This window comes from Rhinatrema bivittatum, chromosome 1 (genome assembly GCF_901001135.1).
Source record: "Rhinatrema bivittatum chromosome 1, aRhiBiv1.1, whole genome shotgun sequence".
Lineage (NCBI taxonomy): Eukaryota > Metazoa > Chordata > Amphibia > Gymnophiona > Rhinatrematidae > Rhinatrema > Rhinatrema bivittatum.
In genome coordinates, this window is record NC_042615.1 from 818,245,267 (window position 1) to 818,260,244 (window position 14,978).

At 47.2% G+C, this 14,978-nt stretch overlaps 1 protein-coding gene across 7 annotated transcripts in view; it reads right to left on the bottom strand.

Moving 5' to 3' along the window:
* The window catches only part of LOC115078839 (phospholipid-transporting ATPase ID-like), a 215,351-nt gene that overhangs the window by 117,686 nt on the left and 82,687 nt on the right, over nt 1-14,978 (bottom strand). For 6 of the 7 annotated variants that reach the window (XM_029581907.1, XM_029581893.1, XM_029581903.1 and 3 more), the window contains 2 exons: nt 10,023-10,081; nt 5,444-5,557 (listed from right to left, as the gene is read on the bottom strand). In XM_029581907.1, coding sequence (XP_029437767.1) covers nt 5,444-5,557; nt 10,023-10,081 — 173 coding nt within the window. Of the gene's footprint in view, nt 1-5,443; nt 5,558-9,448; nt 9,565-10,022; nt 10,082-14,978 lie in introns of those variants that run through there. The other variant, XM_029581925.1, reaches the window with a different exon arrangement.

Sequence of the window (14,978 nt, forward strand, 5' to 3'; positions counted from 1 at the left end):
CTCCACATGCACATAAGGATACAGGCTCTATGGTTCTCATACTCTCATCCCTTGCAGTCTTGTTTATCAACACCTAGAAGTCTTGTTCCCCAGCCCCCTCTCCCACCCCTAACTCCCCAGCACCCTTGGTCCCAAGCCTCCTTTCCCCTCTCATCCCCCCACTCTCCAGCACTTAGTCCCAAGCCCTCTCTCGCTTCTCAGACATCCAAATCCCCAGCACTCTTGGTCCCAAGCCCCATCTCCCTTCTCAGAGCCCCAGCCCCCTTTCCCCTCCCCATCCCAGATCCTACACTCCCCTGCAGTCTTGCTCTCAATCCCCTCTCCCCTCCCAGACCCCTCCCCACTCCCCAGCAGTCTTGCTCAACAGCCCAAGTCCCCTCCCCCCCAGACCCCATTTCTCACCAGTCTTGCTCCCCAGCCGATTTCCCCGCTCCACCCCCTCCCAGACCCCCTACTTCCCAGAAATTGTTCCCCAGTCCCCAGCAGACTTGTTCCCCCTCCCACACCTTCACCCCCACAATCCCCTCACTCACCGCTGGTGGCCAGGGCACGACTTCCTTTCCACCGGCGCAGCCACAAGTCCCCCCCCTCACTCACCCGCCGTGCTTCAAACACAGAGAGGATCGCGGGCCTGCTTCTTCCTCCTCGGCCGTCGGCACCTGATGACGTCATTCAGGCCCCGGCAGCCGGGAGGGAGGACGCAGCCCGCGCTGAAAGGCCGCGATCCTGTGATTCTTCAGGAGCAGGAAGGGTGAGGGAGGGGATCACGGCAACACCACAGGGGTGAGCAGTGGAAAGAGAATGATGTGCCCTCCCGTCGTCGTCATAAACATGGCCGCTGCAGCCCCCCCCCCCCCCGGTTCCGAAGCCTATGGTCTAATCAATGGATTACATTTAGATCCCGCTGGCCCTTAACCAGATTAGCTGACATTTTATTATTTATTATTATTTAAGGCTTTTATATACCGACTTTCTTGATACAGATCAAATCAACTCGGTTTACATCGAACTAAGCAGAACCTTAACCAACAATTCAACAAGAGACATTTAGAAGGAGCATAAAAGTTACATTATAACAAGGTTGCCTTAACTGGGAGAAGGAAAAAAAGAGGGGGAGAACGAAAGATAAATTATTAAATACAATAAATTACTATATACAATGGAGTATGGGATGGAGGCAGAGGCCAAACCTCATGATAAGATGTGAGCAAGAATAGCATTTGATTATTTACATAAGTGATATGAGGATTCTAAATCAGACTGTAGAGCTGGTATCTGGGAATATTAGCCTTATTACAATAGAAATAAAATCTGTGTTTACGCGACTGCAATGTCATGGCAGCTTGTTGATGCAACACATCAATTTGAAAGTTGCTGCGTTTGAGTACATCTTTCCCTCTGCTCCACTGAATTTTATGAATTTTCCTTTGTTTTTCCAGATCTTTTTTAGTTCTTCTTTATTTATATTAATCTGTATTCCGCCCATTTCCAGGCACCTGTTCTATTACTTTAGCCTTCACCCTCTTCCGCGTAGCCCTCGCATGTCCCGTGACCTCGCCGCCGAGACCGGCTTTGGCTGCCGGCCAATTTAATGAAAGGCGGTCTTTGTGCTGTCCATTGGAGGAATCATAAACTTTCCACTTATCACTTAAAAACTCCATAAAGTTTGTATCTTGACTCAGTCACGGAAGCATTTTCCAGGAAATCCTCTTAAAGCTATCATTACCCAGTCCCAGTGTACCCGAGAGCGGACAGTGGTCTGAAATCACTAGAGCCTAATGAATCCACCAAAACGATGTTCCCGGGTTAACAGATCATCAGTACCTGTAGGCAGGTTACCTGCCTGTGCAGGATGTGCGAGATCTTTTTCAAACGGGTGGCATGGCCTCCACGCGTCCACCCACATAAAATAATCGACTCCCTTATGAATGCGCAGAATTAGCACGAGGTTCACTATCTAACGTCGGATCAGCAATACAATTTAAATCTCCTCCCAGAGCAGCAGCTGAGATACTAATAAAGTAAAGAAGTTGGGATCTTATTGATTTGGCGCAGAGGCCGACACTACGATTATAAGATTACTAGATAAATCTGAAGCACCATGCCAAATCTACCATGTGGGTCTTTTACAGCTTTCTTTCACCTGAAATGACACGCTCTTGTTTATTGGAATTCCTACTCCACGACTTTTCAAGTGCCTGTAGCAAAAAAAAAAACCAAAACCAACCCAACCCCAACAAAAAACTGGTGAAGCCCACCTTGATTTTAATTTTGAATGCTCTTGATCTGACAAATATGTTTCTACTTGCTTTCTCTTTTGATGTGGGTGCCCAGCTCAGCAACAAGTCACCATCCCAAACGCTCACCGAGTATTTTATACCACAGTCGTTGATTGCAAAATTGAGTCCCAGACTGAACTGCAGCCACTTCGAGGACCATCTGGATCCTGACCTTTTCGTTACAATGACAGAGCCCTCTCTATTTGTAAACTACACGCTCCCCTCCCTTCTTTGATACACAACACCACCCAAACCCAATTGCAAATCAATCATCCAACTCCGATAGGAGTCTGGAGGTCAGAACTGATGCTAGGGGGAAAAAAACCCAAAGCTTGTGTGACTTTATGGGGGAAAACTCAACCAGAAGCGCACACTTACTGGGGAGGGAAGTCACAGGGGGTCTAAGATGCCTGCATAAGAGACAGGGAAGGCTCATTGTTGGGGCAAGTCACAAGGAGGGGGATATTCAGCACCAGTTAGCCAGTTAAGTGCTGCTATCTAAAACTTCAGCCAGGATGACTAGCCTCCACGTAGTCATAAATGAGGGGCAGGATGGAGGCATTCCAGAGAGGAGCTACTTATTTGGCTAACTTAGCCAGGTATGTGCTGATTTTCAGCCTTCTCTGGCTTAGTCAGCTGGGTAAATAAGAATATAAGACTTGCCATACTGGGTCAGACCAAGGGTCCATCAAACCCAGCATCCTGTTTCCAACAGTGGCCAATCCAAGCCATAAGAACCTGACAGGATCCCAAGGGGTAGAGAGATTTCAAGCTGCTTGTCCCAGGAATAAGCAGTGGATTTCTGCAACTCTATCTTGATAATGGTTAATGGACTCTTCTTCCAGGAACTTATGCAAACCTTTTTTAAATGCAGCTACACCAATAGCTTTCACCTCATCCTCTGGCAACGAATTTGAGCTTAATTATGCATTGAGTAAAAAAACATTTTCTCTTATTAGTTTTAAATTATTATCCAGTAACTTCATTGTGTGTCCCCTGGTCTTTGTACTTTTTGAAAGAGTAAACAACTGATTTATGATTACTCGTTCCATTCCACTCATTATTTATAGACCTCTATCATTTCTCTCCTTATCCGTCTCTTCTCCAAGCTGAAGACCGTTAACCTCTTTAGCCTTTCCTCATAGGGGAATCATTCCATTCCTTTATCATTTTGGTCACCCTTCTCTGTTCCTTTTCTAATTCTGCTACATCTTTCTTGAGACGTGGTGACCAGAACTGCATACAATACTCAAGATGAGGTCACACCATGGAGTGATACAGAGGCATTAGGATATTCTCTGTTTTATTCTCCATTCCTTTCCTAATAACCCCTAGCATTCTATTTGTTTACTTGGCTGCTGCTGTGCACCGAGCAGATTTCAACATATTACCAATGATGACACTGAGATCCTTTTCCTGTGTGCTGACTCCTAATGTGGAACCTTGCATTGTGTAGCTATAACTTGGTTTACTTTTCCCTAAGTGCATCACTTTGCACTTATCCACATTAAATTTCATTTGCCATTTGTACACCCAGTCTCCCAATTTTGCGAGGTCCTCTTGCAATTTCTCACACTCCTCTTGTGATTTAAGTACTTTGAATAATTTTGTGTAATCTAGGCGTATATTCAATGGCGCAGCCATTTGGCCAGATAAGTTTATCTGGCTTAACCTGCTCAGTCAGCGGCTAAATATGGGCCTCAGGGAAGCTAAGACTGGAAGGTCTCATTGTGAGGATAAATCACAGAGAATCTAGGATGGCCATAAGTGTGAGAAATTGGAAGATCCTATTGTGAAGGTAAGTAACAGGGAGTATAGGATGGCCATGCTTGAATCTGGAAGATCCCATTGTGAGGGAGTCTAGGAGGGCCATGTGAGAATGGGAAGTCTCATTGGTAGGGTACATCACAATGAATCAAGGATAGCTAGGTCCTATTGTGAGGGTCATTTATGGGCGGTCTAGGAAGGCCATGTGTGAGACTTTAAGGCAGGGGTAAGCAACTCTAGTCTGGTTTTCAGGTCATCCACAATGAATATACATGAGATATATTTGCATACAGTGGCGGCAACTCATGCAAATATACCTCATGTATATTCACTGCAGATATCCTGAAAATCAGACCTATTATGGCACTCCAGAACCGGAGTCACCTACCCTTGCTTTAAGGTTTCATTGAGAGGGTAGGTTACAGGGAGTCTATGATGGCATGAGGAAGTCTCATTGGTGGGACAGATCACAGGGAGTCTAGACGATGTTGCAATTTATCTACCTCTGTCTATATGTTTTCTAACAATAATTGTCCTCCAAAATTCTCAACTCCCACTGGCTGTTAGAGCTGTCACATCAAGCTTTTTGTTGAATGGACATTTACCTACCTGCCAATTCAGGCCAAAAATAATCTACAAAGAAATTAAATTCTGAATGTGTCCAGGAAATCACACTGGACCTTCATGTATCTGGAACAGTCATTCTCGTATTTTACATTTCTGTTTTTTTGCAGTAAATCTGGGTTTCATTCCTGGCTCAGACTCTGTCTCCATAAGTGGAAGGAAGGGCCTGACAGTAACAAAGTAATAACGGCAGAAGAGGATCAAACGTCTATCCAGTCTGCCCAGCAAGCATCTTATGATAATATCTACCGCACTGTGTAGGTCACCCCCAGGTTTCTCTTAAGGGTAGTCCGTGCAGTTACCCCCCAATCTTTATATCTTTATGATAAGGGTAGTAATATTTACAATCAAAAATCAAAAACCAAGCAACTGTCAAACCCATAAAAAATTACTGCCTTCCTGAAAATTCCAGCAATGCTGACTTGTTTTGCTTTCCAACTTGGCCTGCGCTTATTTCCTTATCTCTGCAAATCAGTTCCCCCAGACCATAAAAGTCTGGGTCCGTGTTGGTTGCCATCAGAATCCAATTTCCCTCCCTTCCCCCCGCGACAGTCTTACAGTGACACCTAGAGGCCGGTCACAGAGCAGCATCAGTAGGACGGGGTTTGCTCTGTAGGGCAGGGTTTAACTGTAGTATTTACCTAGAATATGAGACGAGAGGGCAAGTCCTGGAGATGTTACATAATGAGTCATTGAGGAGAACCAGGTGGGAAGGAGTAGGGATGGAGATTGTAGAGAGGAGATGAGGACAGAGCAGAAAATTCTTACTGTACCTGCAGAATGAGCAGGAACACAAAGTAGGCATTCGCAACCCTCTGAAACTGCTCAAAGAGGTTGAGTGGCAGGAAGGTGAAGATGTTGTATTTGGATGTCTTGATGGCATTGGTCTGTGGAAAGAACAGAACGCACACATCAGCAAATCGGGAAAATATAAAGGTAAGCGGTTGAACAGGACATACTCGGTAACCTCAGAATATCCTTCCTGCGACAGGTCCCATGCCATCCCGGTCCAACTCAGATTCCTGTCCTGGAGTACAGCGCCTTCTCCCTTCCCTTCCCCTTTCCTGGAGTTGGTGCTTCACACCTTGTAAGTGTTCTCCGCTTTCCATGGTGGGGAAAGGATGGGATATTTCCTGTTCTGGTGATATAAGGTCACGGGGACACAAACATCCATGAGGGGAGGAACAAATGAAAGCTAACGAAAAAAAAAAGGATGTTTGAATGCTTGCGTATCCTATTCCCCCTTTCTCTTCTGTCCTCCAGCGAGTAGATTTTGAGCGTGTTAAGATGAGAAGTGCTATGCTGGGTTAGACCAATGGTCCATGGAGCCCAGCGTCCTGGAATTCCCTGTTGCCCCCTCCCAGATAAAGGAGGTGGTGATCCCTAAGCTTTCCTGGCTAATGAGCATTAAGGGACCTGTCCTCCAGAAACGCGTCCAAACCATTCTTAAACTCTTGACTGCGCCCTCTGGCAACAAATTCCACAGCTTCTTTGTGCGGTGACTAAAAAATGTATTTCTTAAATTTGTTTTAAATCTGCTACCAGCTAGGTTTAGGGAGTGTCCTACCACACAATTACAGAAACCTCTGTTATATGCCCTCTGTGGTCTCTTCTCCAACTGAAGGCCCCTAACCTGCTATTCTATCCCCGTAGTCTTTTTTGTCAGCCTCCTCTGCACCTTTTCTGGTTCTGCTGACTTTCTAGAGATGGGGCGACCAGAACTGCACACAATACTCAAGATGTGCTTGAACCATGGAGCGATACAGAAATGGTGTAGTCCCAATTCTGTTTTTCATTCCTATCCAGATAATTCCTAACAATCTATTTGCTATCCTTGTCCCCATCGCATGCTGAGCTGAGGATTTCAACGTATTGTTTTCAAGGACTCCAAGGTCCTTTTCCTGGGTGCTGACTCCTAATAATGAACCCAGCATTGCGTGCCTGTAGTCGGGACTAATTTTCTCTACGTGCATCACTTTGCACTTTGATTTTTATTAGATTTCGGCTGCCATTTAGAAGCCCAGTTCCCTGGACTCACAAGGTCCTCCTGCAGTAACCTCACACTCCTCTCATGCTTTAATAACTTGTGTCTCATCTGCAGATCTGATCATCTCCCGTATTCCTCCTTTTTCCAGATAATTCATGAATAAGGCACATTAAGCAACACCGGGCACAGGAACAGATCTCAGGGAGGCTCCGCTATTTACCTTCCTCCATTCACTCCTCCTCTTTGTTTCTAATACTTACTAACAGTATACTAGCATTTATTTATAGAGGGTCACGAGATCTGCACAGTGCTGTACGGACACCACAAAAGAAACATCTCCTTCTCCATGGAGCTTAAAAATCTAGTCAGGACAAAGGCAGAGAAGCCAAGTAAATATTAGGGGAGAACCAGGGATCAGACTGAGGCTCCAAGGTGGGATAATGGGGGCGGATTATCTGAGGGCAAGGACTACTTTATCTGAGTGGGAAAAGCTGTAGGAAAATCAGGTCTTTGTCCCACAAAATCTACAGAAGAAAAGCAAACCAGATGTCAACCCACAATCGGACCTCGCCTCCTATCCCGCGACTTTTAATTTCCTGAGGAATCTCATGAGGCACGTTGTCAAATTTCTTCTGAAAATCCAGATACGATATAACGACTAGCTCACCCTTAGCCACATGGTTACTTTCACCTTGAAAGAATTCTAATCGACTGATAGACTTCCCTTTGCTGAATCCATGCTGGCTCTTCCCCATTAAGCCATGTGTATCCATATAACCAGTAATTTTGTTCTCAACAATAACTTCCACCATTTTCCCTGGCATCAATGTCAGGCTCACTAATCTATAGTTACTGGGCTTACCCCGGGATCCCTTTTTGGAAAATTGGTGTTACATTGGCCACCCTCCAGTCCTCAGGGATGGCGGTAGATCTGAATAATAGGTTACAGGTTGCCAGCAGCAGGTCTGCAATTTTGTATTTGAGTTTCTTTAGAATCTGGAGCGAATACCATCAAATCCTGGTGATTTGCCTCTATTTAGTTTGTACATTTTCTGTAACACCTCTTCCAGATTCCTATTTCTCTGGATCATTGTCAAGACAGAAGAGTTCTGGTGTGGGTATTTCCCTAACCTCCCCTACAGTGAAGACTGAAACAAAGAATTCATTTTCTTTTCCTGCTTCCCTGAGTGCCCCTTTCACACCCTGGTCATCTAGTGGCCCAAATGACTCAGAAATTTTCTCCTGCTCCTTTGGGCTTCCAGCCCAAAGTTATTATTGGTTTTTGCCTTTTAGGCAAGTCCTTCCTCAGATTCTCTCTTGGCCTGTCCTATTAATGTTTTGTCTCTAATCTGCCAGTGGTTATATTATTTTCTATTTTTCTCATTAGCTCCTGCTTTCCATTTTTTTTTTTAAAGATGCCTTTTTACGCTCCTTTCCAGGGAAAAGAGGTCTTCTGAGATTGCTATGTCCATGTGTGCATGTGTCCCCCTAATAACTTTTGTGTTTCGTGTCATATCCAAAACGAATTTTCAGGATATGTCAGGGATATCACGACTCTGAAAAGGGTGACTTTTTTTTTTTATTCACACAAATGCATGCACCATGGATGCGCATATCCCAGGAAGTTTCTTTAGTTCTGGATAGAACCTCTTGTTGGCTTTAATGGCCAATTTCACAGCACCATTTAGCTTTGCTGGCAGATGTTTGGCCTTCTTTCTACTTTTTTTAACTAGTCAAATAACATTTTATCTGGGCTTCCAAGATGATACTTTTAATTTCATTTTTTTTTAAACAATTTTATCCCGCCTTTACAGCATTTTTAGAGTTCAGGTACAATAAAGTGCCTGAGCCACACAGCTTACAATCAAAGTGGGTACCTGAGACAATGGGAGATAAAGTGACTTCCAAGGTCACAGAGAGTGCCAGTGGGGGAAGGGGGATGTGAGCCCTGGCATCCCTGCTTCCCAGCCCATTGCTCTAACCACTAAGCCACTCCTCTGTTTTTTAACAAGCTCCATACTTCATGTAGACCTTTGTAACTGCTTTTAATTTCCTTCTATCATATATTTTTATCATAGTCTCCTTCTATCAAGTTAAATGCATCTGCAATAGTTTTACTTAATGTCCTCCCTCCAGTGATTATGTCAGATCTGATTGCATTGTGATTGCTATTGCCAGCCAGTTCCACCATCGTTACCCCCTGCGATCCACTGAAGACTGGATCTAAAGTAACTCCCCCATCTCCTCCTGTCCAGGACCAGCTGCCCCTTTATGCAGTCATTTATTGCAGCTAGAAACTTAAAAGCTCTCTAGCATGCCCCGATGAGACATTATTCAAATCAGTATTAGGGAAACTGAAATCTTCCATTATAATGTTTTCATTTTTAGTAACCTGTCTAATCTCTGACAGCATTTTGCTGTCAGGGTACATCTGCTCACTAGTGGTGTGTTCAGGAAGAGGCTGCGTGGCCGGATGAAGGCTGAGCCAAGGCCAGTAAAACCTGGCCTAGCTCGGGAGGCCTTTTGGCATGCAGCTTTCGTGGTGGACCTCAAGATCAGGAACCCAGAAGAGAGCTTGAATCTTCCGCGCATCATCCTGCCCCTCTCTCTAGAAGACGTTGCTGCTTCCTGTTAGGCGGTCTCTCTCTGTCTTACTATATTTTAGTTCCAGTATTTTTACACTTCTCGGATTAAGAGGTGTACGCTTTTTAAATATAACCAAGCTCCTTATTTAGGAAACCCCTTTCCCAGGGTCTGCTCTTAAGCTGCCCATGCTGTATCCGTGCTTTACGTGTATCGGCGCAACTCTTGCATGGGGCTCTGAGGATGAGTCGCTCTTCAGCTGTCCGTGCCGTGTTCATGCTTTGTGCATCTATCAACATCCGTCCTGGAACATGAGTTTTAGCGCTAAAAAGTGTAAAATCATGCATTTGAGACAGCAAAATTCATTAGCCATACATCATTCAAAAAAACCAAGTACTGCAAACTCTCAAACAGGAAACAGATCTAGGAATTAACCCTTTCCGATGACCCGAAGGGCGCCCAATCAATAACATAAAACTAAGAGTCTGCTTGGGTGCATAAGGCCTGTGCCAGAAACCCTCCAGAGGGAGGAAGGAGGCGACAGAGGGATACGAAAGAAACCTTCTAAATTATGACGGCCCACCCCTCCATCCCCCATTTCATTGCCCTTTAAATTTAAAACGTCCAATGAAGCATCAGAAGGAGATCCAAGTACCCGGGAGGAGGGACAGGCGTCCTTTTGATCGTCTTAGTCTGCAGGGCCTTCCCTACGAGGGCTTTCCTTGCTGTTCCGCGCTTATTTGATTTCTCAGCAGCGAATCAGAAAGGTGTGGAGTACTTACTGCGTACTTAAATTTCAGATTGAATTCCCGGTCGTTTGCCCGCAGGTGCCTCTCTTTCTCTGCGTGGAAGGAAACAGAAAGTGGGAAAAGATGCGTCAGTCGCGGGGAAAGGAGGGGATGCACGTTACAGGTGCGCAGGGCGGCATGGCAGAGACGACAACGGGCTTTCAAGCCTGTGCGGGCGCAGGCCGAGCCCCCCCGGCGCCCAGCCCAGGATAGTCTCTTTCTCTGGCCAGTGCCACCAGAGCCGGGGCTAAGGAGAGGGGGGCAACTGCTCCAGGCGTCGAGCCCAGGGGGGGGACGGGACGTCATCAGCTAATCTGCTTCTACAGGCTCTGCCCCGATGACTCTCTGGGCCAGTGCCCAAAAACTCAGGCAGCAGAGATCATCCCTCTCCTTCCTGCTCCAGCCCATCCCTTCCCCTCCCAGGCAGCATGCAAGGAACTGGCCGGGGGGGGGGAGAGTTGCACAGTGAAAAGCAGAGGAGCCTCTCCCTATCTGCAGGGGACTGGAGAGGACAGCAGAACCAAGGAACATTCAGCTTTTATCTGCATTATTTCTAATCTGTGATCCCCTGTTCTGCATTTGGTGAGGGAGGAGAGGGATTCTGCTAGCATGCTGGTTCTGTGTAGGGATCTGCAGTTATCCAGCTTCTTCTCTTTTCCCCACTAGAAGGTGCATTGGTGTTTTAGGCCCAGTTGGAATAGTTGCCTTTTCATGCAGGGCTGTTGGTTGCTGTTTGAGCTCTGGGAGTTCATGCTGTGTTGAATGGCGGGATTGCTGTACAGGCTCCGAGTGACTTTTTTTTTGCAGGGTTTTGTTACTTCGCTAAGTGCCTGGTAATGATGGAGGGGAACTTTGTGTCCCTGTAACTGAGGTGGCAACATCATTTGAAAAATTCCAGTTCAGCCCCCGCCAGCCATTTCAACCAGTGTACCTCGAATATCTTTTAACTGATACGTTTAGCTACTTCTTGGGATCTTTTTTTTGTTTTTGCAGTCTTATTTCCAAAAGTCATCAGCCTGTGACATGATTTCTGGAACATATATTTCGCAAAAGAATGTTTAATATTTAAAAAAGAATGATGTCCAGTTATGTGATTTTTACAGGATTGATCCAGGAAAGGCGGAGATAGTTGAGTCTAATTATAAAAACTCCGGAGATCCTAGGAGCCTGAACATTAATGGAGGAGTGTGCGCAAGGCCGAAGGACCCAGGGAAGAGGTTCCCAAATGTGTTCCGGGGGACCCCAGCCCCTCATGTGTTCTGGATACTGCGATGAATAAGCTCATGTGGGAGAGAGAGGTAGGGGCTGCCTCACTGGCCCTGTGTCAGTTTTAAGTTTCTTCAACTATTGCTGCTGCCACTGCAGAAAGATCTACAGCACTGCAGGCTGAGGAGCAGAGGAGGGAGGAGAGGCAGAAGGAGGGAGGAGAGGCAGAAGGAGGGAGAAGGGAGGGAGGAGAGGCAGAAGGAGGGAGACAGGAGGGGGCTGCCACTCGGCAGGGGTAAAATGGGGAGCCAAAGAAGGGGCTGTATTAAGACTACTTTAGGTAGTTAGTTAATTAGATTCCCGGAAGACACTGTACGTGAAGGTGGGGTTATGATAGATCAAACCAATCCCCAATAATTGATAAATGTGGATCAATATATGTACATTGCACATGGCTTATCTTAAGGATCACTGAGGCCTGAAACAGTAGCATGCTGCTTGGTACTATTTATTATTATTATTTTTATTTATAAGGTTTTCTATACCGTTGCACAGAGAATTCTATCTCAATGGTTTACAATAATATAATTTAAAAGAAGGAAAAATAGATAAAATACATAATATTCACAAAATAATCCAACTTTACATATCAACAGTATGATATTAAAATTAACTAAACACTCCATAAATTGGTTTTGCACCACTTCCATCTGCTGGAGACAGAGAAATACTGAGGAGATGCAGATGGCACACAGGGTTAAGAGGAGGTGCCTACAAAACTTTCTCTGTCTCCATCTGCTGGAAGGGAGACAACCCAGGAGTCTGGACTGATCTGGGTACCTACAGGGAATTGGCCATAGCTTAACGAGCTGCAGATGGCCTGGCTAATGTCAGAGATATGAGTACAAGTCAGAACACTTAACACTTAGAAATGCTGGATTAAAGCCAGAGCGGAGGAGCACGTGACGCCGGCGTCACTCCGCTCCGGCGTCACGTGCTCCTCCGCGCCTCCGCTCCCGGACCCCCGCTGGACTTTTGGCAAGTCTTGTGGGGGTCAGGAGGCCCCCCCCCCCAAGCTGGCCAAAAGTTCCGGTTGGGTCCAACGGGGGTCCGGGAGCGACCTCCTGCCACGTGACCTACCTGTCACGTGGTAGGAGCACAAGATGGCGCCGGTGACCATGTGACAGGGGCTGACCAATGGCACGGGCAGCCCCTGTGACACAGGCTATCGGCACCGTGAGGAAACCGCAAACGAGTGAAGGGATGGCTTCCTGACTCCCCGCTGGACCACCAGGGAGTTTTGGTAAGTCTTGGGGGGGGGGGGGGTCAGGAGGGCGGGGGGTTTAAATGTTTATTTAGGAGGCCGAATAAAATGGATATCTGTTTTACACGTGGGGTGTCGCGATGCGTTTCGCCTCCCCACATATTTAACAGATAGCAAAAAATAAGTTGTGGATTACAAATCCGTGGAAAACGGATGCACATCCCCAGCGCATGCCTCGGTGACTTTCCAAAACAACGATTTAATCCTTTGAAAAACTGTGCCTGAGGGTGGAGGCCCACGGAGAACTCTCCTGTGCAGCGCCTGTGCTGGCGTCTGGCACAGCCCCGTTTCATTATTTATTGCACTGTTCATCCTCCTCGGTGAGGGGGACTCGTCTGCGCCTCGTTCACAGAGCCATGGGCCAGGCCTCTAATAGGTTTCCCTTATTTCTGTTGCATCCCTTCCTAGACACGGATCCAACCGGTGCAGCGACTCAATACGGGCTGAGCGAGAGGGATAGAGCTCATTCCGGAGCTCCTGCCGTGCTGCTCCATGACCAGACACTAGATGTCACTGTAAGTAAAGCACTGAGGTCTCTGGGGAGCCCGAGTATGAACTACAACAGCACCACAACCACAAGGACCGGACCAGCACTACTACCTTATGCCCGTCAGCTTCTTGTGACATTCATCAAATGCTGACTGACTGTGAAATCAGACAGGCCACGGTGCTACTTCACAACAAGGCCTTCCAAAGAAGGGCAATAAAACAGGCAAGGGAAACTCTCAGAACTTTGAACGACCCTTCCACAGGTAATCATGAAAGTTTGAACTACTTCCACCAAACAGAGAAACATTGAATCGGATGACAGATAAGGACCATGAACTCCATCCAGTCTGTACAAGTCACTTCCAGGTACAGAGCCATAAACCCCACCAAATATCCATCTTTTCCTTCTGCACTTATCCAAAGCTTTCCTCCTCACTCCCCCACAGCAAAGGATCCTCTGTGCTTATCCCAGGCTTTACCCCTCAATCCCCCACAGCTAAGGATCCTCTGTGCTTATCCCAGGCTTTACCCCTCACTCCCCCACAGCTAAGGATCCTCTGTGCTTATCCCAGGCTTTACCCCTCACTCCCCCACAGCTAAGGATCCTCTGTGCTTATCCCAGGCTTTACCCCTCACTCCCCCACAGCTAAGGATCCTCTGTGCTTATCCCAGGCTTTACCCCTCATTCCCCCACAGCTAAGGATCATCTGTGCTTATCCCAGGCTTTACCCCTCACTCCCCCACAGCTAAGGATCCTCTGTGCTTATCCCAGGCTTTACCTCTCATTCCCCCACAGCTAAGGATCCTCTGTGCTTATCCCAGGCTTTACCCCTCACTCCCCCACAGCTAAGGATCCTCTGTGCTTATCCCAGGCTTTACCCCTCACTCCCCCACAGCTAAGGATCCTCTGTGCTTATCCCAGGCTTTACCTCTCATTCCCCCACAGCTAAGGATCATCTGTGCTTATCCCAGGCTTTACCCCTCACTCCCCCACAGCTAAGGATCCTCTGTGCTTATCCCAGGCTTTACCTCTCATTCCCCCACAGCTAAGGATCCTCTGTGCTTATCCCAGGCTTTACCCCTCACTCCCCCACAGCTAAGTATCCGCTATGATTATCCCAGGCTTTACCCCTCACTCCCCCACAGCTAAGGATCCTCTGTGCTTATCCCAGGCTTTACCCCTCACTCCCCCACAGCTAAGGATCCTCTGTGCTTATCCCAGGCTTTACCTCTCATTCCCCCCACAGCTAAGGATCCTCTGTGCTTATCCCAGGCTTTACCCCTCACTCCCCCACAGCTAAGGATCCTCTGTGCTTATCCCAGGCTTTACCCCTCACTCCCCCACAGCTAAGGATCCTCTGTGCTTATCCCAGGCTTTACCCCTCACTCCTCCACAGCTAAGGATCCTCTGTGCTTATCCCAGGCTTTACCCCTCACTCCCCCACAGCTAAGGATCCTCTGTGCTTATCCCAGGCTTTACCCCTCACTCCTCCACAGCTAAGGATCCTCTGTGCTTATCCCAGGCTTTACCCCTCCCTCCCCCACAGCTAAGGATCCTCTGTGCTTATCCCAGGCTTTACCCCTCACTTCCCCACAGCTAAGGATCCTCTGTGCTTATCCCAGGCTTTACCCCTCACTCCCCCACAGCTAAGGATCCTCTGTGCTTATCCCAGGCTTTACCCCTCACTCCCCCACAGCTAAGGATCCTCTGTGCTTATCCCAGGCTTTACCTCTCACTCCCCCACAGCTAAGGATCCTCTGTGCTTATCCCAGGCTTTACCTCTCACTCCCCCACAGCTAAGGATCCTCTGTGCTTATCCCAGGCTTTACCCCTCACTCCCCCACAGCTAAGGATCCTCTGTGCTTATCCCAGGCTTTACCCCTCACTCCCCCACAGCTAAGGATCCTCTGTGCTTATCCCAGGCTTTACC